The sequence below is a fragment of the Chiloscyllium punctatum genome, chromosome 49 (genome assembly GCF_047496795.1).
Source record: "Chiloscyllium punctatum isolate Juve2018m chromosome 49, sChiPun1.3, whole genome shotgun sequence".
In the NCBI taxonomy this organism is placed as follows: Eukaryota; Metazoa; Chordata; class Chondrichthyes; order Orectolobiformes; family Hemiscylliidae; genus Chiloscyllium; species Chiloscyllium punctatum.
This window is the reverse complement of record NC_092787.1, coordinates 4,703,862-4,730,172: the sequence shown is the minus strand read 5'-3', so window position 1 is coordinate 4,730,172 and position 26,311 is coordinate 4,703,862. Positions and strand designations below refer to the sequence as shown.

The following is a 26,311-nucleotide window of genomic DNA, read 5'->3' as shown; positions in this document are numbered from 1 at the left end:
TGGTCAATGTAGCATAGCCAATTCACCTAAACTGCACATCTTTGGAGGAAACTGGAGCACCCGGAGGAAACCCACACAGACACGGCGAGAATGTGCAAACTCCACACAGCCAGTTGCCTGAAATGGGAATTGAACTCAGTTCCCCAGCGCTGTGAGGCTGCAGTGCTAACCACTGACCCACCGTGCCACCCCAAGAAAACTAATTGTGGTCTCCCGACATGTTTCCAGCCCTTAACAGATATGACCAGACCGGTTTGAAATACTCCAATACTGTGGTAGGACCTAATAAAGAAATAATCCCAGACATTGGCCAGTGCAAGCAGTCCCTGGGCTGTGTACAGGTTCCATTCTCTGGTCCGTTTGCAAGTCAGAACACAATGCAAGAGGATATAAAATAGCCATTCCTAAGTGTAGGGAAACATTCATATATTGGACCCCTGAAGAGAATTGAATTTGCAAGTTGGGGACCCATATACTAGATGCAGTTCTTGCAAAGACAACTTGATATTCAACATAGCAGCTGTTATATCAGAGAAAATCAGAACACTACATCTATTTTTCAACAAATAAGGATTAAGCTTGGTCTTCCAACAAGAAAATTCTTCTTTAATTAAGTGTTTGACATTTCTTTCTCAACCCAGTGTAGGTCATATTGATAATTCAGAGGACTGAACTAATGATTTGGACATAGTTGCTTCACTCATTCAATGGGGAAGGTGAACTGGTGTCTTTACCTAGCCTGGCCACTCCATACTAACTGTAACATTACTTTCAACTGCCAAAATTGTTCAACAAGCCACCCATTCCAAACCACTATGGGAGTACTTTCAAAGGCGACATCCAACTAACCATTCTCTCAATTTGGGACAGACAGTAAATGCTGACCTTGCCAGCAAACACAGCCAACAAGGGAACTTTAAAAGTTTCCAGAAATATGGCACTACTCTTATGAATAAACAGTATACTTCATAAAACTACACAGAACTAGATCCTCAAGATCTTCCTTTATTTTAATCATAAAACATGTGCCAACTTTTACAAGTTTATGCACTCTTGGTAGCCCGAGTGCGCTTCTTCTTGACAACAACTGGTTTCTGGCTCTTCAGAATGGCGCTAGCACGTCGAAGTGCAGCCTAAAGAAAAACAGAAATGAGCAAGTTAACTTAGTTTCAATAAACTGTACTATTAAAACTTTCAGGACAGGATTGTCACAGATCTACATGAACAGCACAAGTACCAGTCAACGGAACTATGAATAGACATGAAAGGTTGAAACGGAACACTGGGTAATCAGAGAAGGGTCATAAATTTAAAATTGAAGCAATCACAGAAACTAGGAGTATAGGCCATTCAACTCAAACTCCACTCTCCATTCAACATTGTTGTGACTGATCCTCTGTCTCAATGCGTCTTGACGCTTTTAAAATCTAAAAATGTATCTTTCTTGAATACATCAGTAACGTTGCCTCCATGATCTTCTGGAGGTAGAGAATTCCACAGGTTCGAAGAATGTTTTTTCTTACTTTCAATCCTAAATGACCTACCCTGCATATTGAAACAGTGACCCCTTGTTCTAGATTCCCCAACCAGAGAAACACCCTACCTGCACCTACTCTGCCCAGCCTAATTAGAATGCAACGCATTTCAATCAGACCTCCTCTCATCTTCTAAACTCTTTACAAAAGGGCCCAGTTAGGGAGATAGACACCCAGATCCCATTGTACACACACACTTTGCATCACTTCACATTTAGCGATGTTCCATGACATCTGCCATGCGGTTACCCACTCAACTTCTCTAAATCATTGCATCATCTGAACACTCATTCCCACATAGCGGTGCCTAAAAATTTGATTCCTTCACCCAGGTCACATATCATGAACACATGGGGCTCAAGCATTGATAGTTACAATACTCCACTAGTCACTGTCTGCTAACCAGGCAGAAAAACATTTATATTCCCACTGCTTTTTGTCTGTCAAACAATTATCAATCCATGACAACCTGTTACCACATGCTTTAACTTTCTCTACCAACCTAGTGCAGAACTTCAAAACACTTTCTGAAAATCCACTGGTTCTCTTACCTATTCTATTTTGTTTCATCCTCAAATATTTCCAGTAGATTTTTAAGCGTCACCATCTCTTCCAAAACTATATACTAAAGATGAGAGCTGAGAAAACATCTCTGCAAAGTACTCAGAATGTGACTAGAAATTCTTTAATCCATTGTTGAAATTCATTTATAAAAGTTACAAGTTGTAGGAAAAGAGCAGACAACTGAAAATAAGCTGGGCAATTAAAATTAAGACAGAACTGTGGAGTTAAACTGCCCATTCACGTTCCAGAACAGATTTTTCTAACTAGTCACCAGGATACATGAATACCAACTAGCTATAAAAAGACAACGACCCACTATCACTAGTATTCTTCTATACAGACGAAGGAGGACACCACTTCGACTGCGACAATACATCCATCCTAGGACAAGCCAAACAGAGACACACACGAGATCTCCTTGAAGCATGGTATTTCAAGTGAACTCTATCAATAACTATATCGATTTGGACCCCATCTACCATCCTCGGAGGAAAAGAACTGGAAATGACATCACCCAAAGAAACCTAAACACAAATAGAAAGTGGGAAATACCACTAGGTTTAGCTGGAGGCTCACTGATGAAGTTACCTGAAAACATCTGAACACAAAACTTCCAGCTCTGTGAGCAAACTTATATCCAGAACCTCAAGCTCAGCTACAAATCTAAATATTGCGAAGATTTTCTGAAATTTAAACACTAAGATTCACTGTTCTCAATTAAAAAAATGAATTCAAAAAGGGGGCTTCTTGAAAAAGTTCTCAGTTATAAAAAATACACCACTTCCCAAGTGGTCTGTCTTATGTCAGCTGATCTACACCTAATAAACTCCGGCCAGAAAATGGCTAGTTGACAATACAGTGATTAGCTACTACGGCATGGCAACAAAGGTTGCATCTGAAACTGTAATACAGCATAAAGATAATATTTTCAGCTGCAAGAAGGTCAGACAGGAAAACACTAACCAGTTCCTGCATTAAGTGGAATCAAAATTGCGTGATTAGGGGCAGAAACCAAACAGTTGATACAGCAGAAAATATCAATCTTTTCATACCATACGTAGGTCCTTTCGGTACTTGTTCTTGCGGATGATGTGTCGCAAACTATTTAGGGTAGCGCGGCTATTCTTGTTGATGGTGATCTTTTCATAGGATGTTGCTGGCTTGCGTTGACCTAAATAGACCAAAGCCAAAGAGAAGACAATGTAAAATGATGTGTCAAAAGCAGTATGCAGAAGACCACATATCAGACAATCTTACTTAGGTACCCCAGTAATGACGGATTTCTTACGACAAAGATAAACAGGTTGGACCTCTACTCACCACAGTTTAGATGAACGAGAGAGGAACTCATTGAAATATATAGGACTATTAAGTGGCTTGACAGGGTAAATGCTGAGAGGATGTATCCCATCATGGGAGAGTTTTGGACTGAAGGACATATTCTCAGAATTAAGAGGCACCGATTTAAGACTGACATGAGGAATTTGTTTTGAGGGTTGAGTGTTGTTGGAACTCCTTGCCACAGAGAGCAGTGAGGGGATGAATTCTTGTATATATTTAGAACTACGCTAGATCTTCGATCAGCAGGGGAATCAAGAGTTACAAGGAAACACAGGAAAGTGGATGAGTGGAGCAGGGTTGAGGGACTGAATGAGCTACTCCGGTTTGTACCATTTGTGGACTTACATACAAGACTCATGACCAAAAGAAAGAATGTGAATCTGATAGGAAAAATAATCTGACAGGCATCTAGAGTACAAAAATAGTCTGAAGAACAGAACAGTAATCTTTTTAGTCCATGCATCAGATCAATGTGCTATAGTAACTAGATAGTAGGGAAAGACAAAGAAATGGTGAAATTCCAACCAACCCTGTACAATGGCAGCAAATTAGGCTGAATGAGCATATCTGATTATGATGTACAGGAGCCAGTATTGGACTAGGGTGGACAAAGTTAAAAATCACACAACACCAGGTTATCATCCAACAGGTTTATCTGGAAACACTAGCTTTTGGAGCACTGAACCTTCATCAGGATAGCTATCTGGTTTTGAGAGATTTTTAACAAGTATCCAGTTATGTGAATTCACCATGAGTTGCAACTGTACAATCCAAAGAGAGATGGGTCAAGGCATTTACCTGCGCGCTTTTTGAGGACAACCACTACTCCTTTCCCATCAGCTGCAGGCTCTACACCCACAGTTCTGCGGTGAATAAGTCCATTGTAACGGAAGGAGTTTCTGGATTTCAGATTGTTGGACTCCTATGTTGTAGGAACAGGACACAGAGTCAAAGATTTAGAAAAAAGGGAAAAAACACTTCAATGCTACTCTGCATTTATGTAAACAAATGATCATAAATCCAGGCACCAATTCATGGTGGGCTGTAAAATCATGAACAGAGACCAGGGAACAGATTAAAGATCCCATGAATACAGCTAAATGCAAACAATCATTATGCAGCAAGTGGCAATGAGTTTGAATCACTACAATAAGGATGCTCTGGGCTGAAGCAACTACTGAAAAATAAGAAATTGACGGATGTTAGAAGGAAACCAAATTGCAGAGCCACAGGGATCAAGTGGGATTCACGTAACAATCCAAGTGATCAACAACGAGTAACTCATCTTAAATAAACGAAGATGCACAACTACAAGCACTTCATGTTCTAATGCACACACTTAAGGGCAATCAATCCCTGTTGGATTATAACCAGCACTGTTGTTTTAAACCTCAGGCGGCATTGTAAATACTCACGGTGCTGTAGACCTGATTGTTCCTTTTGATCAGGAAACTGGAGCAGTTCCGGACGATCATCCACTGAAGGTGAGCCGACATCCTCCCCCCTGGACACAGACACAGTTTGATGGTCACTCACACGGGAAGACCCAACCAATCCCGGTCACCCCCCGCCCCGACCCCCGACCCCCGACCCCGACCCCGGCCCCCGGCGACAGAACAGACCCAGGGCCCGGCTTCCCACCACAGGCGGCCACATGCAGCAGGGGCCCACAATCGAGGCTTCAAGTGCGGCCTGTCCGGGAGCAGCCGGCTCCGAGAATCCGGGCCCCTCTCCCTCCCCACCCCCGGGCCCCTCTCCCTATCCCTATCCCTATCCCCGGGCCCCCCTCCCCAGCCGCTCCCCCATTAACCCTCTCCCTCTGGAACCTCTGGTCTCGCCGCCGCCGTCCGCAGAAAGAACGAGTCCTGCCCTCGCGCTGCCTTATCACACCACCGCCCTCCGCCACACCGGGACTACTTCCAGCATTCACCCACCACGAACACCTCCGTGCACCATCCCCCAGCCCCAGCAATATATTACACCTGCTTTATTTCCTTTAGATTCTGGATTCTCTGTTAAATCTGTGGCCGTAAGAAGGTGTTTCTCACTTTGGGTGTATTGTATGGAACTAGTTTGAATCCTCCGCCATGTTCGGGTTGGGGTGATCCGCCAGTCGCTGACGGGAGGACGCACAGGCGGATGACGTATTCAGCGGACGACGCATGGTGGGTGATGCAATCAGCGGGCGACACGGGGTAGGTGATACAATCAGTCGGCGACGGGGCGGGTGATGTCATCAGTGGGCGACGCTGCCTAGTTGCAGTTGTTGTTGTAATGGCTGAGTGGCGGTGAAGGTGTTTGTGATCACCCGGTGGATATTCACATTCTTTACGGACTTCTTTAATAAAACAGGATTAGAAACGGTTCTTCGAATTTATATATTTAAAAAAAGGGAAAAGGCAATGTGTGTCATTGATATGACGGAGTTATTGCAGCTTGTCTCCATCACAAACATTCAGGGGCTGGGAGTTTCTTTGACTTTCTCCCACCCCCTGATACCTGCTAAAAATCCCCAAACGTTTCTGTTCTTTCCCCACAATCTGTAAGTTCAGTGATTGTTATCAAGGGAAACATAGCAGCAAATGTAACGGTCTATCAACCAGTGGTGAGATCAATGAGCAAATAATCTGTTTCCAGTTGTTTCAGATGAGATGGAATTAATAATTTGATATTGTTTTTGTGACAGCACTCTGAAATCGAAGAAGGCATCTATAACAAATTTCCACAACGCAGGACAGGACCACTCGGATGGCGAACTTCACACTCTGGTTTTCTTAGCTTGTATTTGAAATGATTTAAATGGAGGACCAATATTTGGAGCAGCAGAATACACTAGGTGAAAGGCTTTATAATGCCATCTTCCCACAATATCCCAAAATGGCTATAAAACTTACAGGTACAGTTGTTTTACTCCTATACTGGACTAGTAGAAAGAGAAGACTGCAGATGCTGGAGATCAGAGTCGAAAAGTGTGGTGCTGGAAAAGCGCAGCAGGGCCAGGCAGCATCCGAGGAGCAGGAGAATTTACGTTTCGGGCATAAGCCCTTCATCAGAAATTCCAGCGCCACACTTCTCTACTTTTATACTGGGCTATGGCATAGGCTCTGGGGATCCTGAGTATAGTTTAGAGAAATGACATATCATATGCAAAATGTTAAAGTTTTTGAGTGGTACCATTAACAGCAGGAAAGGAATCAGAATAACTTTTTATTTTTAGGTGATGGTTAGTAGGTAAGCTATGTATTTCATGTAAGTAAAGCGATTAGAATGAAATCAGAAGACTAAATATAACTTATGGGAAACTTCCAGTGGCTATGAAGATAAATCAATTAGCTATTAGAATTTAAAAGAATATCATTGCATGTTATATTGTCAGATGACAGATTAAAAATCAAATAATTATATAGTTGTGAACAGCGTTGCTAAATCATAGCTCTTGAGATGACAGGGGCCAGTATGATCATTATTGGAAATATAAATTTGATGGAAAGATAGAAAATTGGTAACAAAGATTAAATAATTTCAGATTGAAAGATATTGGTTAATCTAGCATTGTTGCCATAGTGAAAAGAAGTTCTAAACTTATACCACATTTTGCATACACAAGTGTTTCCTAATTTCAGTCCTGAAAGCTCTCGTTCTAAGTTTTAGACAATCCTCGACACGTAAGTGCCCAAACTAGCAAGATAGGTTCTCTCTTTCTTCTAATACCTTTAACATTTTGATTAAGTCAACCCTTCTAATCTTCTGAATTCCAGGGAATACATCCCTAGTTTTTGTTTTAGAAGGAAAACTCTGAAGTTGTCTTTGAGTTTTAAAATTATGTCGAGGTTTAAACAAATTGTTTCAAGTACTTAGCCACTTGGACAGAGGGCTAATGTACAAGGACCATGTTAAAAATGAGGAAGTTGGAATGAAAAGATGTTTGGTTCACCTTACAAATGTTATTGTGAGAGGCCATTGAAATGAATAGTATAACATTAGTCAAAAGATAATTAAATGCTTAGGACTAAGGGATTTGAAGAGTCAGTCAAAAGAGGTTCAGAAAACGAGCAAAATAACTGTCAGATTTGTGTGAAATTTATAACAGATTCATTTTGCAATTTTAATCATTAATTATCCTCATGGAAAATTCCTGTTCAATGTAAAACAAAGTACTGTACTATTAATCTAATGAGTAATATATGATTATCAAACTAAATTGAACTGGCAGCTGTAAATATTGAATTTAACTGCACAAAAATGCCATAAATTGTGAATGTATTTTACTTAAAAAGCACAACTGTCTTTGTTTTGAGCCTCTTACAGGAATGCTCCTGGAGCTCCCAGTTCCTGTGCTGGATCAGATGATACAGGATGACAAGTTACTGTCTGCTGGACTTCAAAAAGCATTCAACACACTCCAGAATTCTACAGAGAAATGTCAAAGCATAAATGAATGGCATGTGAACATTTTGGTCACAGTATAGCATTACTTTTAATTATTTTCATTGTAAACTGAATTAGACAACACTTATTTCAGCTTTAATAGACCTTGGTAACCTTTTGAATATTATTTTAATGTCAGAGTGTGAGATAGATTTATAGCAATATCCTTTTTCTGGCTGCCAGGTTGGGGGTACTATTCGATGCTGGAATGACTTTTTAAAAAAAATCAGAATTTGTGTAATCTTAAATTTAATGTAGCCCATTAAGCTCAAAATGGCTAATGTTTTCTGTCTGTACTAGTATTAATTTTGGTGTTTGACTTCCAGTCTACTTAGAGGCGAGCAAGATGATACAGATTCTGATTCCACTGATTCATTAGGTGATCAACTGTATGACCTTGTGGACATTCATAATACTGGACGCAGTGAAAAAATAACAGGTGCGATAGTGTCATCTTGAAAGATTGCCATTTTTAGAAACATTTTTACTGGTGAAGTCATAACTTTGTTGAGATTTACCTTTGCACACAATTAGAGGTTAACATCAGTCCATGACACAATTTCAGCTCACACTTTGTTCTTGAATTTAGCAGTGATGGTTTCTCACTGTGGCAAAGACATGTATAGGAAATGTTCTCCACAGTAGTTCAGTTGCCAGCACTTTTCTCTGAGTTGGGCTTCAAGCCCTACTGCAGAGACTTGTTTTCAGAAACCTAGACTGACACTCAAACATGAGTGTGCTGCACTGTCGGAGGTCCTGGTCTTCAGATGAGACATTTAACAGAGGTCCTGCCTGCTGTTCCAGATTGATGTAAAAGATCCTGTGGCACTGTTTTGAAGACGAGGAGGGGAATTCTCCCCAATGTCTTGATATCTTAGCCAGTATTAAACTTATCATGCTTCTTCCAAAAGGATTGTGATATAGCCTGGTGGTATAAATATTATTTCGTAACATCCAATCTCTGGTTGCTGAATTGCTTCTATTTCCATTGAAATACTGTTTACATCTCATCTTTCAAAATTAACATTTGTATAAATTTTTTTTCAATGATCCAGTAATTCTGAATAAGGAAAGAGATTAACACTTTGGGAAAAAAAGTTGTCCAAACATAAAAATAAATGACAAATGATGAACGCTAACAAAACTCTTTCAAGAAGAAGAGATATTAAGAAAGATAATAATTAATTTGTTAAACAATCATGTTTGAACAACTTTTCTGGTGAAGGGATCAATCAAATTCTCAAAGATTATGTTATCAGGGAACAAATCTATTCAACACTAGCATTGACAGACTACTAAAATGAAGTAGATGTTAAGGAATAGTTGGAAGCTCAGATTTTTAACCTAACTTTGTCATCTTCATGAATGAAAGTGGAATTATAGTATGCAATTTTGAATAGAGTAAATATATTATTGGATACATCCTTTTTATAGGGAGATGGTTGCAAAAGCAGTTGAATAGGATGGTTAAATACAAATTGAAATATCTCTAATTATACTGCATGCTGGTTTTTCTTGTGCCTAACCAGGTATGTTACTGGAAATGGGACGTAAGGAAGTAAAGAAACTGGTCAATGACTTGGATCTGTTGGAACAAAAGATTCACATTGCACAAGAAGCACTGGAGCTGTACGTATGCGTGATTTATTTAAGTGCACAAAATGTTTAGAATACCTTGACACAGTGGCTTACAGTTTAGCAATTGACAAAATTCAAGTGTTGATGAATCAATTGCATGTTCACATAAGCTACTGCATATAAAATGACAGAAAGAAACTGACTGCCACATGAGTTGCCAATTTAGGAAGAGAAGTAATAAATTATTTGAGCTAATAGTTTGCAAGGGTCTGAAGATAAAGTTTGCTTTTCAAATGCTTGGAATTGTTGGTAGATAAGAGTAGTTAAAGAAATGGACCACAGTATAAATATTTTATAACATAAAATGGGCTTGTTAATATGAAGTTAAGAGACTTTGACAAATATCTTGCAGAAATGCTGTAGGTACCTTCATTCAGAAGTTCAAAGCTTTTCACTTTTTTTTAAATTAGAAAAATGCCTAATGAGAGGAAGATGTCCAACAATTCAGATTTTGATGATGTGAAAGAGAACCTGGGAGAGAAGATTTTTGAACAGGTAGAAAAAATCGATCCACAGAACTGTGCTTACATCACTGGTGAGGAGAATCTTGAATTCTTTGAAGATGTGAATCAATTTTTGAGAAATGACAAATCTGTTGGGCAACAGGAAACCAATCCTAATGGTTGGCATCTCCAAAATTGAACAGACTGTCATTGCCAAGAGTTATAAAAACTTGAAATCTTATTTTTTTTAATCAATCATGACTTTTTCACCCAGATTAGGAATTTATTAATGTCACTTCTTAAAATCAAACCCTATCTTTTGTAAATAACGTTACTTTCCAATATTGTTATTCTTGGTCAGTTCAATTTGGCTTTTAGGTGTTTGAAAGATGGTAATGACTTGAGAGAGGGCAATAAATTAGAAAATTTAACCTACAATTCACTGGTATCTTTTGACGTAGATAGGCCCACAACACTTTTATCTCTTCCATTAGGGTCACAACATGACAACCTCTACACAGTCTGTGGGTTTAGTTGATAACTCACTAGATGGGAACTTGAAAGTAACAGTTGGAACTTTGGTGTGAACTGGTTTTTAAAGTAGGTCCATCTGGTATCCTGAACAGTAAGTGATGAAGACCTCGATTTGAGATGTTTTAAAGTAACAAATTTACTGACTTTGACAAATTGATTTTTGTATTGTGAAAATCTCCCCAGCACATTTGTTCAGCTATGAGAATTGCAGTGTGATGACACCTAGGATTCTGGAGGAATTTTCTGGTGTTAAATTTAAGGAATTCATAGTGGAAACAACATTGTTAAGACAATGCTGCACCCCAGATATCTATAACTTGCATTATAATTGTACTTACTAAGTAGGATTGTGCTGTGTTTGTGGCAGAACATAAACAGTACAATCACCCTGATATTTATGCTTTTGGTCTGTAAGATTTGGCCAGTGCTGAATATCATGGTACAGAGGAACCTCGATTATCCGGCATTTGATTAACTGAATTTCAGATTATCCGAACAAGATTGCAAGGTCCTGATGCTTGGCTAAATGTTATCTGGCATTCAATTATCTTGCATTCAATTAATTAAACCGAAACCCTGCCCATGTTCTTCGGATAATTGACATTGCTCTGTATTGTCTAGTTGGCATGTCAATAATAAATCGGACATAGTTTGAGATAACACTGTTTCAAAGAAACATCAATACCTGACTAAATGAGGCAACTAGCTAGTGATTTTGTATAAATTGTGACTTTTATAGATTGTAAAACTAATTGAAATTATGATATGAAAACACGACAATGATATGAAAATTAATTATAGGAAATGCTAACATTATGTATTTGAATGGAAAATACTTTAAAACGTATTTTTTGTAACAAACAGCTTTAAATGAAAATTAGTGAAGCACAGATGTAGTGTAACTGGATTTAATTATGTGGCAATGTTCTTGATGTTGGAACAAAAAGAGCCTGTAGGAAATGTTATTGGAGGCTGACAGTAGATTTTGGATAGTTGAAGTTTGATTTGTCAACTTTGATTTTCATTTTAAGTTACATACTGCCTGTCTTTGGCTCTGCAAAATATTTTTAGAGTACTTTGTTGCAGCAATGTGTCATTAATATTGGGATGCTATTTGCTATTTTACAGTTTACATCTTCTAAATTCTCTACATTAAATGGTTCTAATGTGACAAGGAACATCATGCCTTTTCTGGTTTTAGGAATGCTACTGGAACTAGAACCTTCAGCCATTCAGGTGCTGCTAACTGACAGATTAGCACTACATGCTGCTGTTCAAAAAGCACAGGCAGTTCTCTCGCAGTCAGCTACTCAGATTCCGGAACTGGTCAACAGTGAAGATGGGAGTGACCTGGACAGTGAAACTGAACAGTTAGGGGAAGAATTATATTGTTATATCAACAAAACAAAATACAGTGAACATGCAAGCACGATAACAGGTATGTGTATTATTTACAGTGTTATATTCTCTATACTTTTCTTTGTTTTGGATATCTTTGACATTCTGTTGCAGTTTTGATGGAGTGCTGGACTGAGACCCTAAACTGAAACCATGCCTGCTCCTTTGGGAGGATGAGCAGGGGAATTTTCCCTTCAGTCCTGGCCAGTATTTACCCCTCACCCAACATTACCAAAATACTTTGAAATTTGACTGAAACTAATTTGCACTAAACTGAAGCAGGGATTTCTTGTTCTGTGTGTTGAGTTCTGTATTCGATTTCTACAGATTGGTCATGCTTTCTTCACTGGACAGGAACCCAAAGGCTGGACTACTGAACCACTCAGTTTTCTGGCTGCTGATTAGTCTGTTGAGCTGCCAATTTAACCAACTATTTTTGTCCTCTAGACTTGTTCTGCATGAAGGATCCTGCATTTCTAAACACTGACAATTAAGACATCTGACATTTGAAATGAGGATTCTGAAATTATGGCATTTCTTAGCAAGCTGCTATAGTGTGGTTCACTGAACACGAGTGTTGGGTGATTCCTGGTAACTAATTGTTCCTGATTTGAAGTTAACAGCAGCAACAACAACAATGTTTTCGGTGTCTGTAAAACAATAAAGATCCCAAGGCACCTCTTAGGTGATTTGACACCGAGCCACACAGGAAATAATAGGATGGATCAATAAAAGCTTATGAAATAGTCAGATTTTAATGAGCATTTTATAGGCAGAAAGAGAAGTGGAGTTGCTGAATGATAAAAGAAGGAAATTCCTTGGGTTGTAACCTTGACAGATGAAGGCACAGCTATGAATGATAGGACATTTCAAATCACAGATGCTGATGAGGCGAGTGATATCATGAGATATCACACTGGTGTTTAAAAATGTCCATGTGTTGCATTAGGCAGCAAAAGAAAGACATTCAAAGATTTACAAAGTTTAATTCTGATTTTATAGTTTCCACCTTCCCCATCTGGATCTATTCCCTGTCCAAAACTTAACTCTCCACTTGGGCAGAACCCATGTCTTAAATACAAAATCCAATGAGCATCACCAATCTAAATCTCGAGTTGTTCTGTATGAAGGGTCGTGCATTTCTAACACTGACCATTGAGACATTTGAAACTAGAATGAGTATTCTGAAGTTATGGCATTGCTTATCAAGGTGCTCTAGTGTGGGTCAGTGGGTTATGGGCGGTTGATGTCTTGGTGTAATCTGGAACACAGACCTCTGTGAATGACAGTGGCTTCCTTAAGTAGAAGTCAGCGCATCAGCACACCAATTGGTGTGTTTGTAACCTCCCAGTTGTTACGTGGCTGTGCAGTGTAGAGGGAATGCTGGTTGCATTTAGAAGGAATAACTGTTTGCCTGAATATTTCAGCAGCAAATAGAGGCAGAAACAAGTTAGGGCAATATTCTGGATATGGACTTTGGTAATCTTCTTGATGCTGTGAATGTGATCTTGAAACCAACTCCCAACCATATTAATGATATAAATGCAGAAAATGCTGAATAATCTCAGCAGGTCTGATAGCATCTGTAAAGAGAGAAACAGAGTGAATGTTTTGAGTCTGATATAATAATATAATACCTGGATTGTAAATAGCTTGGTACTGAAGACACTGAAAAATCTTCTTCATTGCATGTCTTAGCACATCCACTGTCATGGACTGATTTAATAAATGGAAGCTCCATTCTGGATATAGGCTTTGTCGTAATCACATTCCCAGATGTTTGTGCTGCAGTCCTATTGTGAGTTTCTTAGCTTAATATGAATGGTTATTTTTTTGTTTAGGAAATTCTTCCTGGTTCAAATAGTCAAAAATCTCAAACGTTAAGTTACTAAAGAAAAGCAGCACCTTAGGTTGGTGGTCTTTTGGCTACAAACAACTCTTTCTTGCTGACTTTACAGTTATGTAGGTACTAGTGAAAACATATTTATCTGCTTATGCCACTATGAAAACAGAAAAGTCCACCACTTAGAGTCATAGAGATGTACAGCATGGAAACAGACCCTTCGGTCCAACCCGTCCATGCCCACCAAATAGCCTCATTTGCCAGCAGTTGGCCCATATTCCTCTAAATCCTTTCTAATCATATACCCATCCAGATGACTTTTAAATGCTGTAATTGTACCAGCCTCACCACTTCCTCTGGCAGCTCATTCCGTACATGCACCACCCTCTGTGTGAAAACATCGCCCCTTAGGTCCCTTTTAAATGTTTCCTCTGTCACCATAAACCCATGCCCTCTAGATCTGGACTCCCCCACCCCATGCCCCTCATGATTTTATAAACGTCTATAAGTAAGTTCACTCCTCAGCCTCCAACATTCCAGGGAAAACAGCCCCTTGATAAATAGCACAGCAATTGTTAGCTTCAGCAGCATACAAAGGAACTGCACAAGTACAAATGACTTTAAACTGTCTTAGCTGATGGGATCACTAAAGTGATCAGCAGTAGAATCTGTGACTTTGTTTACAAAAAAAACTAATTCATGTTTCTCTGGTGTTTTGCATGTATTGTAAATATGTGATAAAATACCCTGTATATTTACCTTTTTCTGATCGTGGTTCTGCAATATTTACAGTACTTTGGAATCGGGCCATCAAATTAGTATTCTCATGATTTCATTAGAACACGAAGCCTTTGTTAATGGCATTAATACTTTTGCAATTTTTTTTTGAAGGAATGCTGCTTGAGATTCCACATAACCACTTAACAGAACTGCTGAAATCACCAGAACAGCTCAATGAGAAGATTAAAACTGCAGCTTCAGCACTTGAAGATGACTGAAAATATTGTTAAGAAATTTAGTAAATCCTGTAATTATTTAGACATTACAATCACAGCCTCAATTTCTGTGCTTTATTTTGAATGATGAATAATTTGAGACATTAGCAAATAACAGAATTATGGCACATAAACTGATTGAATAGTAAAGAGATCTCAACTGTCTGCATTTCTAGTGCGAGAAGTTGTTTTTAAACTGCAAAGTATTTATTTATCTACAGTGATACCTTGGATTTCCATAGTATGCAGTACCAGTAAAGTGACCTCATAGGTTTGTTTTCCCCATAAACAAACATTTTACTATTTAATGATCAGAGGCAGAGTGACTATATTGCTTCTGAAAGACAATTGGTATAATCTTTGTTTATAAATTCTTTAAAATAATATAACAACATTTACAAAATAATGGAATCTTTTAATCTAATGTATTGGAATTACAAGAAAGCTATACAGAAGAGTACTTAACTTCATGGCTGCACCTTTGGGCATCATACTCCATTTTCTCAAAAAGATTAATCCCTATACATTAAGATAAAATGTACATTAAAAGAAAATCCAAGGGATTCTTATCCTTTGAAACAGTTCTTCAACTTTTGCTTTCAAATTGGGTATAGAGATATTATCACGTTCTAATCAGTCAAAAATTACCAGAAGCATGAAATTTGACTGACACTTGAGTGATCCTAGATTTTTAAAAATGTAATACAGGAGACATTTTAAATTTATTGTTACCACATGCATAATGTGGTTAACACCAGGTATTTGTATAAAAGATAGGTGGATCAATGCTAGTTCATGGAAAGTTGAGTAAGGGAAGCTGTAAAGTATACTTTCTCGAGGCTGATCTTGTTCCAGTCTTGGAGGGGGGGTATTTCATCTTTATTTTTCTTTGCTTCGGGTGTTTCTAGCCCACGTAGTCCTTGCCAGTAAGAACACAGTAGCAAATAAAGTCCAGATTGTTTCAAGTGTTCTAGATTATTTCATATCATTCATTTAATCTTTGGAGTGTCATTGACTGCTTCTTGGTGTAAAGTGGGAAGTGGAGGAGACAGCTTGTCAATGTCAAATCTTAATAATGTTCTAAATAAACAATGACACCGTTTCTTAATGCAGGTTATATACTTGGTATATAGAGAATAACTAATTATACTGTTATTTGAATGTGTTATTCTGAAACTGAATATCAAATGAGGAATTAACATTTTTAAAGTAGTTCCTTATCACTTTTCTTGTAATAGACCGGAAATATCAGTACGGTAGACTGTCTATCCAATAGCTCACCTGACAGATAAATAACTTTTTCTATGTTCAAGTTAAATTAATTGTGTTTTTGAGTGCAATATTTCCTTTTGACTGAAGTGACCAAATCAACTAGCTGTGGATTTGTTTGCTTTTCTTGGTTGTAAAATAATTTAAACCGACTGAATTTAAAAATAATGTTGAGCATTGAAATATAGGCTGTAAAAAAAATCCAATCACAAATTAAAAAATACTGAATTCATCTGAAAATTTTGATCTGCTTTTGAAGTTCTATTCCAGCTGTGAAAATGAGTATCAATTTAGTGTTTCAAAATATTGGATGAGTTAAATTCTACTATTTAGAGATGTGATTAATTTTGCTTTATGAAAATATAACTCCAGCTTTTAAAAGGTTAATTCTAGTTCAAAAAATGGTATTTTGGAAATAAAAAAAAAACAAAATGCTGGAGAAACTCAATAGATCTGGTAGCATCTATGGAGAGAGGAAGAGTTAACATTTTGAGTCCAATATGACTTCTTTAGAACTCTCCTTCACTCTTCAGAGATACTGCCAGATCTGAGAGTTATTCTGTTTTTATTTCAGATTTCTAGTCTCCATTGTATTTTGCTTTCATTTTGGAAACTCTTTTGTTAGCTTAAATTGGGACATTTAGGCAATAATGCAATAAACTAATACATGACAAAGTTTTGAAGAGTAATAATATTAACATAATTGCTAATGTAGATTGGATTAGATTAGATTACTTAGTGTGGAAACAGGCCCTTCGGCCCAACAAGTCCACACCGCCCCGCCGAAGCGCAATTCACCCATACCCCTACATCTACCCCTACCTAACACTACGGGTAATTTAGCATGGCCAATTCACCTGACCTGTACATCTTTGGACTGTGGGAGGAAACCGGAGCACCCGGAGGAAACCCACGCAGACACTGGGAGAACGTGCAAACTCCACACAGTCAGTCGCCTGAGGCGGGAATTGAACCCGGGTCTCTGGCGCTGTGAGGCAGCAGTGCTAACCACTGCCACCGTGCCACCCACAAATTGCTAATGTAGTTGAAACATTTTCTCCTTATAAATGAGTTACATTTGTTATTTTGCATTGAAGTGGATTGTGGTTGTTCATACTGTACATTTCAGATCATTGTAAATCAGTTCAAACTGTATTAAATAAATATTAAATATACTGAAAGTGAATGTGTTTATGAGTTATGTTGTCATTGTGGTCTCCCAGCACGCTTTGTTTCTATGTCTGAAAGATAATCTGTTTTAGAACTAGATCAGGACTTTGTTTTTGTGAGAACAAAATCCACTTGTTAAACTGAGAGGAGAAAAACGGAGTTAATGTTTTGCGTCCAGTCACCCTTTGTCAGATGGAACACGTCAGTGTTTTACCCTCCAATCTTCTGGAACCTCACAATGATACAAAAATATCAGCCAGGACCCCTGTAATTTCTTCTCGAGCCTCTTGCAGAGTTCTTGGAGATTTAGCTACCTTCATATATTTTAATAGATTCACCGCCTCCTCAACTGTGATATGGACTGTCCCCAAGATATAACCACTAACTTCTCCAGTCTTCATGTCTTTCTCCACGATAAACACACAGAGGAGACCCTCTTGAGGAGTACTATTAACTCTCTTAAGTGTATTAAAGGAAAAAGAATAATGAAAGATTTGGATTCACCCTAATCTTCTAAGCCAAGGCTATCTCATGCCCCTTTTCTTGCCCTCCCAATTCCCTCCTTACTCCCTATATACCTCCAGGGATTCCCTTGATCCCAGTGGCTGTACCTGACCCAAACCTCCTTTATTCTGGTCAAAGCCTCGAGATTTCTTGTAATCCAGGGTTCCCTATTCCTGTCAATCTTGCCTTCACACTTACAGGTAGATCTTGAACTCTGGCTATCTCACTTCTAAAGGCTTCTCACTTGCCAGAGGTCCCTTTGCCCACAAACAAACTACTCCAATTAACCCTTGCAAGTTCCTGTCTAATTTCATCAAAATTTGCCTTGCCCCAATTTAGACCTTGAACCAATGGACCAATTTTGTCCCTCTCCCAAACTAATTTTAAAATTAATAGAACTATGGTCACTGGTCCAAAAATGCTCCCCCATTATTCTATATATTTGCTTCCACAGTACTGTACTTTATAATTTAAAAATATGGACGAGTGAACATTCTGATCACAATGGATGATTAGGTACACAGACTTTCACAAAGTGACCTTTACAATGGTACTTTTTAACTATACTCCAGAATTAGTAAGTAACGCATTGCAAAATATCTCAAGTTTGAATGGAATTTTGTTTGAACAAAAAAATGGCTGGACACATTCAGTAAAGATATAAAATGTATTTTGAAAAATAGAGAACAGATTGAAATCCATACATTCTAAAATGTACAGCAAGGCTGGCTTGTTTCACAATTTAAAATCTACATCACATTCTTTTCCATAAAAACACAACAAAGCGATTTAAAAAGAATCAATCATAAGGCCAAGGCAGTACCTCGAAACATTTCAGTACCAAGAAAGAAACAATATACAAACAGCACAATACAATAATCACAGCCTGCAGCCGATCAGACGCTGACCTCAATTATTTACAAAATTGATTTTACACACTACAATTATTGCTGAACTGAGGGAATGTACAAAAGGTTTCTTCTATAAAATGAAATGTTCCAACAGTTCTGATGTTCTACATTATTTTAAAATCATTAATTATTACAATCTAAAACAAAACTTTGAACTGTTCACTCTTTTTAAATCCACAACATTTCACTTGTACTGTTCCAAAAGCTACAGTTTCTTGCAAGTACTCATGGTTACATCTAACATTATTTTATGCAGAAACAATTCTGCATTTCTGTGCAAAAAAGCCATTTCCAGACAAAAATAACATTGCAAAATAAATCAGCAATTCAACCTGCAAGTTGACAGGTTAAGAAATTATTTTCAACAGCTTCAAAATGATGTTAAAGAGTCAAACTTTTCAGGAATAGAGCAAACCTCTTCACTGGAAGATCTCATTGCAGCGATATCAACCAAATTAGTTATTTCCAATTATTGGAGCTTCAGAAGGTTGGATCTGTTTGAAGAAAAGTAATTTACTGTTGAGATAACTTCATAAAAACTCAAATTAAAAATATGAAGTAGCAATTTATACAATACTATTAATAATTTAGCAAACATTCAGAACTTGAATAAATGTATTCAGCACATTAATAAAATTTAGTTTATTTGACTGATTTGCTGTCATGCAAAACAAGGTATTTTAAAAGAGAGCAGACTTAACATAAATCTCCAAAAACAACAGCATCAGTAAAATCCTATTTAGGATTGTAATATTAAACTTTGACATAATTCCACCTAGCTTGGACAAATCTGAACAAGAGATTTACGCAAAGATTCCTCTGAAGATGATCCTACAGTTAAATACATGGATGCGCACCATTTTTGCTCTGAGGGCAAGCGATCCTTGGATAGTATTATTTTCATATTCTTATAAAGATTCACACACATTGACAGAAAAAGGAGAGTAACTTGAAACTGTTAACATGATTAATTTCTCAATGTTAAAAACTACTTTGCTTCTTTGCATCAAACTGAGATAATTATCTATTGGAATACAACTAGTCTTCAACATAGGTAATAAAATGCTTTTATTAAAGTGATATTTTAAAAAAAGATTGTTTAAAATGCAGTTCTTTCAGGCTTCCTGCAAATTCCCTTGCACAAAATACTTCACATTGACTTTAGTCACTCAAGTGCAAGCAATCACAACAGGAAAATGGCTGAAGTCTATGAAACTGACCAAAAAAAAATCATCTGGGTTGGAACAACTCTTTAGTTTGGGAATGTTGGAAACTTGGTAGTATCTTTCTGAATTGCATTACTCCACTGAGCTAGAATTCACAGATTACTGCTCCACACTGGATTTAACATATTTCTTCAGTAAATTTGGGCCATTGCTCAAATCAGTCAGCGAGTTGTGATGAGGCTGAAATAACTTTTGAATTACAAAGCATCACAAGTGGCTGGCTGATTATCAACACTCTAGCTTTATGAAATATCTCATGTGGAATCTCAATTTTCATGAAGTTTCTATATTTGCACATTAAGTAGACTTTTTAAACTTGCCAGACTTACAGCCATGATAGTTATTAATAACTGCTAATCAGTCTCTCTTTTCCAGGTTTGGAGATGCCGGTATTGGACTGAGGTGTACAAAGTTAAAAATCACACACCACCAGGTTAGAGTCCAACAGGTTTAATTGGAAGCACACTAGCTTTCGGAGTGCCACACAACCACCTGATGAAGGAGCAGCACTCCGAAAGCTAGTGCTTCCAATTAAACCTGTTGGGCTGTTTCTTTCCCAGAGGTATTTGAAAATGTAGAGTCTTGTTTCTTGAGGCACAGATGAATTGGAGATTTTAAAATAAAATGAAAATGCATGATTTTCCCTTTGTTTCTTTTTTCTTCTCCTTCCTCTGACTCTATTTCTCCTCCTACATGTAATATTACGTGAGTTCACTCACTCTGTTATAACACCAGACAAACCTGCTCCCGCTAATTTAAACCAGCAACACAGAAAAGGTTTACCTTGTGCAGTAATCTGTGAAAATTCCAGAGGCAAAGACCTATTCCAAAAGTCACTATTTAAAGTAAAAATTAACAACTGTTTAAAAAATTCTAACAGACAATATTAACTATTTACAACTCATTTATTTAAGCCTTTTACCTTGCCCTCTACAATACTGATCCGATAAAGCCACCAATTAAAATTTACAGAAAAATTTAAATTACAAAACTAGCCAGGTATCGAATCTTCTCTTTGTACCTTCCTAGGTAGATTTGTTCTCCAGATCGGTGTTGATGTTTTCCTCTGTGCAAACTCCTTCTCCAAACAGGAACCTCTGTGTTCTGACTAACAGCCTACATCTGTTGGTCTTTTTGCCTCAACTGTTCAATGTTTTCCAGTTTTATATCCCAAAACATTGGATCATTTCATTGGTTTTAATATTGTCAAAATACCAAATTCAAACTTGATTAGAGTTTGGTATCTTGGAGCATAATTTAAACTGATTGGCCAAATTTGAATTTATTTTTGTTGCATAGCAACCCAGGCAGTGCTTGCTGTGCTGACCAAGCATTACATTGTTACCTTGTTCCGGACTCTGTCTCTTTAAGTCCTTGCTAGCTTTCAACTCTCAAAAGGTACAGTACCCCTTACACCTTCATAACAACTCCAATTCACTATTATTTCAAATTCCTTAAAATTTCATTTGACAGAGATACAATTTCTGTGCCTTTGTTTGCCAAGATTCCAGATGCCTCACTGCCCTCGCTTGATAATTATTAATTCTTAAGTCTAGCAACTCTGTGGGAAAACACAACTTTCGTTGAAAACTGAAGGAAAAAATCTTAGCGGACAAGGTACATTGCAAGATGTCCTGCTTCTGTACGTTGTGAACCAATTGAATAAAGAAACAGCACCAATCAATTAAGGCATTACCAGATACAAAACGTTATTAAAACACCAAGTCAGGAAACCATCAGACAATTGGAAGTGAAATAATTTCAACCCAGAACCTTAAGATCAGCATGAATCAGGTATTTGCATGCAGTCACACAAGCGATTACACACATCACCAACCTTCACTTTGCTTTTGAAAGCCTTTAAGATCAAAACCCATGTAATGATTCATCTGCAAAAGCTCCGATTAAGGACAAGAGTGGAGAGAGAAAAAGAAAAAAGGAGTAAAACACTGAATTAAATAAGCTTGAAAAGTAAGATTAGAATTTTAGACACAAAAGTGTATTAATACAGGGAAGTGCAACTGGAGGGGAATTCATGCAAAAAAAAATGTTGAAATGCAAATTTGTAAATGATCATTCTAAGTACTAGATTAGTTTCCAATGTCAAACTTTCAAAACATTTAAAAACTGGTTTATACTCAATAAAACATTTAAATAATTTCACATTTTTAACTTGAAAACTCCCTGGTTTAAATTTACAATGTGCTTTTAGAAAATGAAGTTTGGAATCAATTGCTTTCTGCACACAGGAAAGTACATTTGCATGTATAGCATGGTAGAAATGTGGTGGAGGCTGGTATAATTGCAACATTTAAAAAGGTATCTGAATGGGTATATGAATAGGAAGGGTTTGGAAGGATATGGGCCAGGTGCTGGCAGGTGGGACTAGATTGGGTTGGGATATCTGGTCAGCATGGACAGGTTGGATTGAAGGGTCTGTTTCTGTGCTGTATATGATTCTATAAGGAGGTTTAAAAATAAGGCTGCATGTGGTTCAAACACCACCTCTAAGTGGCACAAAGAACATGCATGTGCAAAGAAGAAGCTGATGTCAATCAGGAGAGACAGAAAGCAGTGGCCAGCTTCCAAGACGGTAATTTTTTTCCCCCTGCACTCAATTCTTCTTTTACATTATTCATACTTCCGTTAAAACCCCCATCCCCAGTTGCTTTGAAATATCTGAAACAATTACCTCTGATTTGCCTATATTTTACCACATAATTTCATGTTGATTACCAGAGTATACCCGATATCTCACCCGCACAATGTCACTGAATTCAGCCTTGCTAACTCCGAGAAAATCACCCCACTGTCCACAATAATTCTTATAAATCATCCCAGAGTGGGGCTAAACCTTCATCTATCTCCAAAATTTATGACCAGCACCACTATTTCACCAACACTGCATAGTGCCTTGAAAGTGATATTTTTCTGAACTGAACTCTGGAATTGATTCAACCCTATTGAGGCTAGCTGATGCCAAGACCCTGCCTGCAAATACATGGGGAAAAGTGGCCATTTCGGCAAGAAGAGTAATTACTCCATAAAAATAATCCATCTTAAAATCAGTTTACATCTGTTCATCCCTGGTAAAAGCTGCAAAATTCAATCTAGACAGAATAATTATATTGCAAAACTTAACTGAACCTAAATAAACTTCCAGTTCATTCGGTCTCATCCTTGCGTACTGTCACCTTTACGGTCTTCACTGTTCACATGGCACCTCTATCAGCTATAAAGGGAATGATGATCCTGCCTTATTGCCATCTCTGACAATGTGGCATACTCCCCTTCTGTACTGAAATACTGTGTAAGATAATGTGACTGACTACTGACGTGGCACTAGAAACTATACTTTAGCCACTGACTCAAACTGCCACTTAGCCAGCTACATATGTCGGAAGGCTTACTATTTATAGACTGATGTTGACATTTTTACAGAAGCAGAATAAGCACATGTTGGAAATTTTGAATAAAATTAAAAACAAACTGCTGGAAATATTCAGGTCAGGCGATATATTAGGACAGAGAAAAATGGTTTACTTTCAGATTGATGACATGGCATCAGAATGAGCATGGTTCAGTGAGCTCAGCTGAGGTCACCTTGGCATTTTGGTGTATCTGACTAGCCTGATCCCCAACAAGATTGAGGTATCAGCTTGAAACAAGATTATTTACATGATAAAACCTCTAGTTGGTCATCCAAGTGGCCTTTTCAGCTTACGCTTGTAATCAATTGCAGAGCTAAGTACCCCTCATGCAAAAGGAAAAGTAAGGCAGTACATCTTCACAGCACTCTTACTTTTTTGACTGCATTCTACATGTTCTCAGAGTCTGAGCACCAAATGTCTTAAAATTATAAACAGAATATTCACAAGGGAAGAGGGGAGGAAAGATGTCATTTCTAAGTGAGCCAGTGGTACTGCATATAGCTGTCTGGATCTGAAACCACTGTTATTCATTTAATCAGGAAAAATGCATCAGAAAACATCTGGCCTAATAACTGGCCATATCTTCAGACACACACTTACATTGCTATTTAGGTAAAAGCACACAGACCCTTCTTTCAGCATCAGTACTACCTACATATCACATGAAGTAGTCAGTGCTCTCCTTTAAAAACTACGGAAACTATAGATTAGAGACAGTACATTTAAAAACTAGGTGAAAGTGAACAGATCAGAGATAGGACAAAAGTCAATAGATTGGTTGATCAAGCATGTTTACATCTTAAGCATGTAGAGTTAATGTACCCTCCTTGGACACTGTGAATGCATGGCGGTATAGAACAGTCTCAGTAATTTAGTTCATCCTCCTTATTCGTTTGTTTATAACAGAAATAAATTGAGACCTAAGATTTGAGTATATTAATCACTTTAACTCTAGGGGCTGCTTTAACATCAGTGTGTCAACTTCTTTCAAATTTATAGATGTTAACCAATGAAACTTGCATCAGCTGAAATTCTAAGTTGAGAAGGTTTGGTGGGGAGGACTAAGCTCAGGTCACATAGCAAGTCTGTATTAAATGTACTGGGGCATAAACACCTGGCCATGTGCTGCATTACATCCTTTTCCTAGACTACAAATCTTCAGAGATAAGTTTTAATTGTTTATTATTTCTGGTTAAAAACATTTCAAAGAATGGAAAGGATTATAGTCAATGGAACAATAAGAAGAATAAGGGTGAATTTAGTTCTTGCTACTGTTGTGAAGCAAGCTCCTAGTAAATTGGCAGGTGTTATATCACACGATGTTCTTTTCAATTCACTTCACTCCCTATTATCTACTACTTTTGAAACAATCATTACTTTAAGCAAAATGAGTGTTAAGCTCAGAGTAAGATGCACTGGCAATTTTCTACATGGTTGTTTCACACTTCTAGTCGAGACCAGAGGCAGATCCTAATCTATAGGCAACTTTATTATTCTGTTAATCAGTCAGTCTCACTAATGACAAGTGCATTACATAAACTAAAAGGACACTGTATACGCAACACAGGCATCAGGCAAAATTAAACAACCACTATTAACAGACATAGCAAATCTGCACTATGGAAAGTGACATCTACACATGGTCAACGTAATGAATCTATGTTTCCACTGGCCAATGCATAGGATCTGCATCAACTGTATTACCTCGAAACATCAATACCACTCAACAATGATTGGAAAAGAACTACTGATTAAAAGACTGAATTGTAAATTCAAATCATTATTGTTACAAATAAACAGGCCATTGAACCTATTGAGCCTGCTGACATGTTTTTCCTCCAAATGGGCGACCTAATCCAATTCAGTTCTTCTGCTTGTTCTGCTAATCATCAATATCACTCTTTTCCAAACAACTAAAGTTGAACAAACTTGCTTTTAAGTAATGGCTGTTGTTATGATTCCACATTCTGCAACGTTCTCTTTCTCTAATCATTTTTTTTCTGGGATTATCTTAAATTTGTGGTGCTCCTCGGTAAAGGCTTGTCATAATTGTAAATAAATCGAATCAATCCCAATTCACAACTTAATCCTGAAAACGTCTGATAGATCATTTCTTAACCTCTGAAGTATCTTTTCATAACCGTAAGCCTGCATCACTGACAACATCTGATTGAATCAACTTTGGACTTTTTAATTCTTTATATATATATTATTCCTCTAGATGGGTGTCCACATTTCTACAAAACATCACAAATTAGTACTTAAAGCTACCTTAAATTTGAAAATGCAGCAAAGAGGATATTTAATCAGAAAAGAAAAACAGAACCAGGAGAGATAACTTTAGTAATTATAGTGCTAGCAATTTCCATTATCACAAATCAAATTGCTTTAAACATTTTAACCATCTTCAATCACAGATTATTTGATTGCCTCACTCACCTCCAGATTTCCTCTAGCTTTCTTCAGAACGTCATGAGTTAATGACACTTTAAAAGGAATAGAAGACTTCAATTAAAAATAAGCCACAGATATATTTAAATTTATATTTAATACATGGCTGACAATCTTAAAAGACACTGAGCAGGTTAGCAGCACAGCAGGTGACACATTAATTTCCAATATGTGAATAGATATTGCATATTTCTGTGCACCATTCTTAATATGCAGTCAGCTAAGAAAATACAGTCATGAATATTGCAAGGTACAGTAAATTCATATACAAATTTAGACAAATCCACATTAGAATTGTAGATTAAATCACCAAATCCTGTACTAGCTCAGATCCATCTCAAAAACTCAACTAAGACTGTCCAGTTCTCAATCCTAAAGGCACAAGTGAATCCTGGAGATACTTGATAATCTCGCTGCTCGTGCTGCCAGCCGCTTTATATAAAAAATGCAATTTTGTTCTTGATTTTTCAACTCATCAGTTTATGGAACTGACTCAAAGATAAGTAGTTCTCGTGCCATCTAAGTAGTAATAAATGACTACAAGTGAGCTGCTAGGTTACTCATTTTACCACTTGACAAGGTACAGCTAGTAGCTACAGGTATGTAGTATTGCATACATTTGTGAATCTA

General features: G+C 37.5%; 3 protein-coding genes across 14 annotated transcripts in view; 1 reads left to right on the top strand and 2 right to left on the bottom strand.

Moving 5' to 3' along the window:
• Positions 1-975: 975 nt before the first annotated feature.
• Positions 976-5,342, bottom strand: rpl28 (ribosomal protein L28). Its single transcript, XM_072566264.1, has 5 exons — positions 5,267-5,342; positions 4,856-4,944; positions 4,239-4,362; positions 3,152-3,270; positions 976-1,133 (listed from the first exon to the last, which is right to left on the bottom strand). Exons 2-5 carry the CDS (start codon positions 4,934-4,936, stop codon positions 1,044-1,046), a joined length of 414 nt encoding a protein of 137 aa, XP_072422365.1. The 5' UTR covers positions 4,937-4,944; positions 5,267-5,342; the 3' UTR covers positions 976-1,043.
• A 317-nt stretch (positions 5,343-5,659) lies between these two features.
• LOC140469590 (uncharacterized) lies at positions 5,660-17,174 on the top strand. Of its 7 annotated transcripts, none has more exons than XM_072566260.1 (8): positions 5,660-5,751; positions 6,127-6,336; positions 7,749-7,881; positions 8,195-8,307; positions 9,398-9,497; positions 9,917-10,041; positions 11,685-11,921; positions 14,616-17,174. In XM_072566260.1, exons 2-8 carry the CDS (start codon positions 6,240-6,242, stop codon positions 14,720-14,722), a joined length of 912 nt encoding a protein of 303 aa, XP_072422361.1. In that variant the 5' UTR covers positions 5,660-5,751; positions 6,127-6,239; the 3' UTR covers positions 14,723-17,174. The 7 variants fall into 7 exon arrangements, with proteins under 7 accessions (XP_072422361.1, XP_072422359.1, XP_072422360.1 ...); XM_072566258.1 differs by having other exon boundaries at positions 5,669-5,803; XM_072566259.1 differs by having other exon boundaries at positions 5,685-5,982.
• Positions 17,175-18,315: 1,141 nt separating this feature from the next.
• cdk5rap2 (CDK5 regulatory subunit associated protein 2) overlaps positions 18,316-26,311 on the bottom strand; it is a 132,017-nt gene continuing 124,021 nt past the window's right edge. For 5 of the 6 annotated variants that reach the window (XM_072566089.1, XM_072566086.1, XM_072566084.1 and 2 more), the window contains 3 exons: positions 25,670-25,716; positions 21,637-21,688; positions 18,316-19,067 (listed from right to left, as the gene is read on the bottom strand). In XM_072566089.1, the coding sequence (XP_072422190.1) occupies positions 19,054-19,067; positions 21,637-21,688; positions 25,670-25,716 (113 nt within the window). In that variant the 3' untranslated portion in view covers positions 18,316-19,053. The remainder of the gene's footprint in view (positions 19,068-21,636; positions 21,689-25,669; positions 25,717-26,311) is intronic. The other variant, XM_072566085.1, reaches the window with a different exon arrangement.

Coding starts and splice junctions, on each gene's coding strand:
- rpl28 (XM_072566264.1), bottom strand. CDS start 4,936: ATGTCGGCTCACCTTCAGTGGATGATCGTCCGGAACTGCTCCAGTTTC. Junction 3,271..4,238: donor TGTCCTCAAAAAGCGCGCAG/GTAAATGCCTTG, acceptor TGGTCTATTTAG/GTCAACGCAAGCCAGCAACA. Junction 1,134..3,151: donor ACCGAAAGGACCTACGTATG/GTATGAAAAGAT, acceptor GTTTTTCTTTAG/GCTGCACTTCGACGTGCTAG.
- LOC140469590 (XM_072566260.1), top strand. CDS start 6,240: ATGGAGGACCAATATTTGGAGCAGCAGAATACACTAGGTGAAAGGCTT. Junction 6,337..7,748: donor AATGGCTATAAAACTTACAG/GTACAGTTGTTT, acceptor AGCCTCTTACAG/GAATGCTCCTGGAGCTCCCA. Junction 10,042..11,684: donor GAACTGTGCTTACATCACTG/GTGAGGAGAATC, acceptor TTCTGGTTTTAG/GAATGCTACTGGAACTAGAA.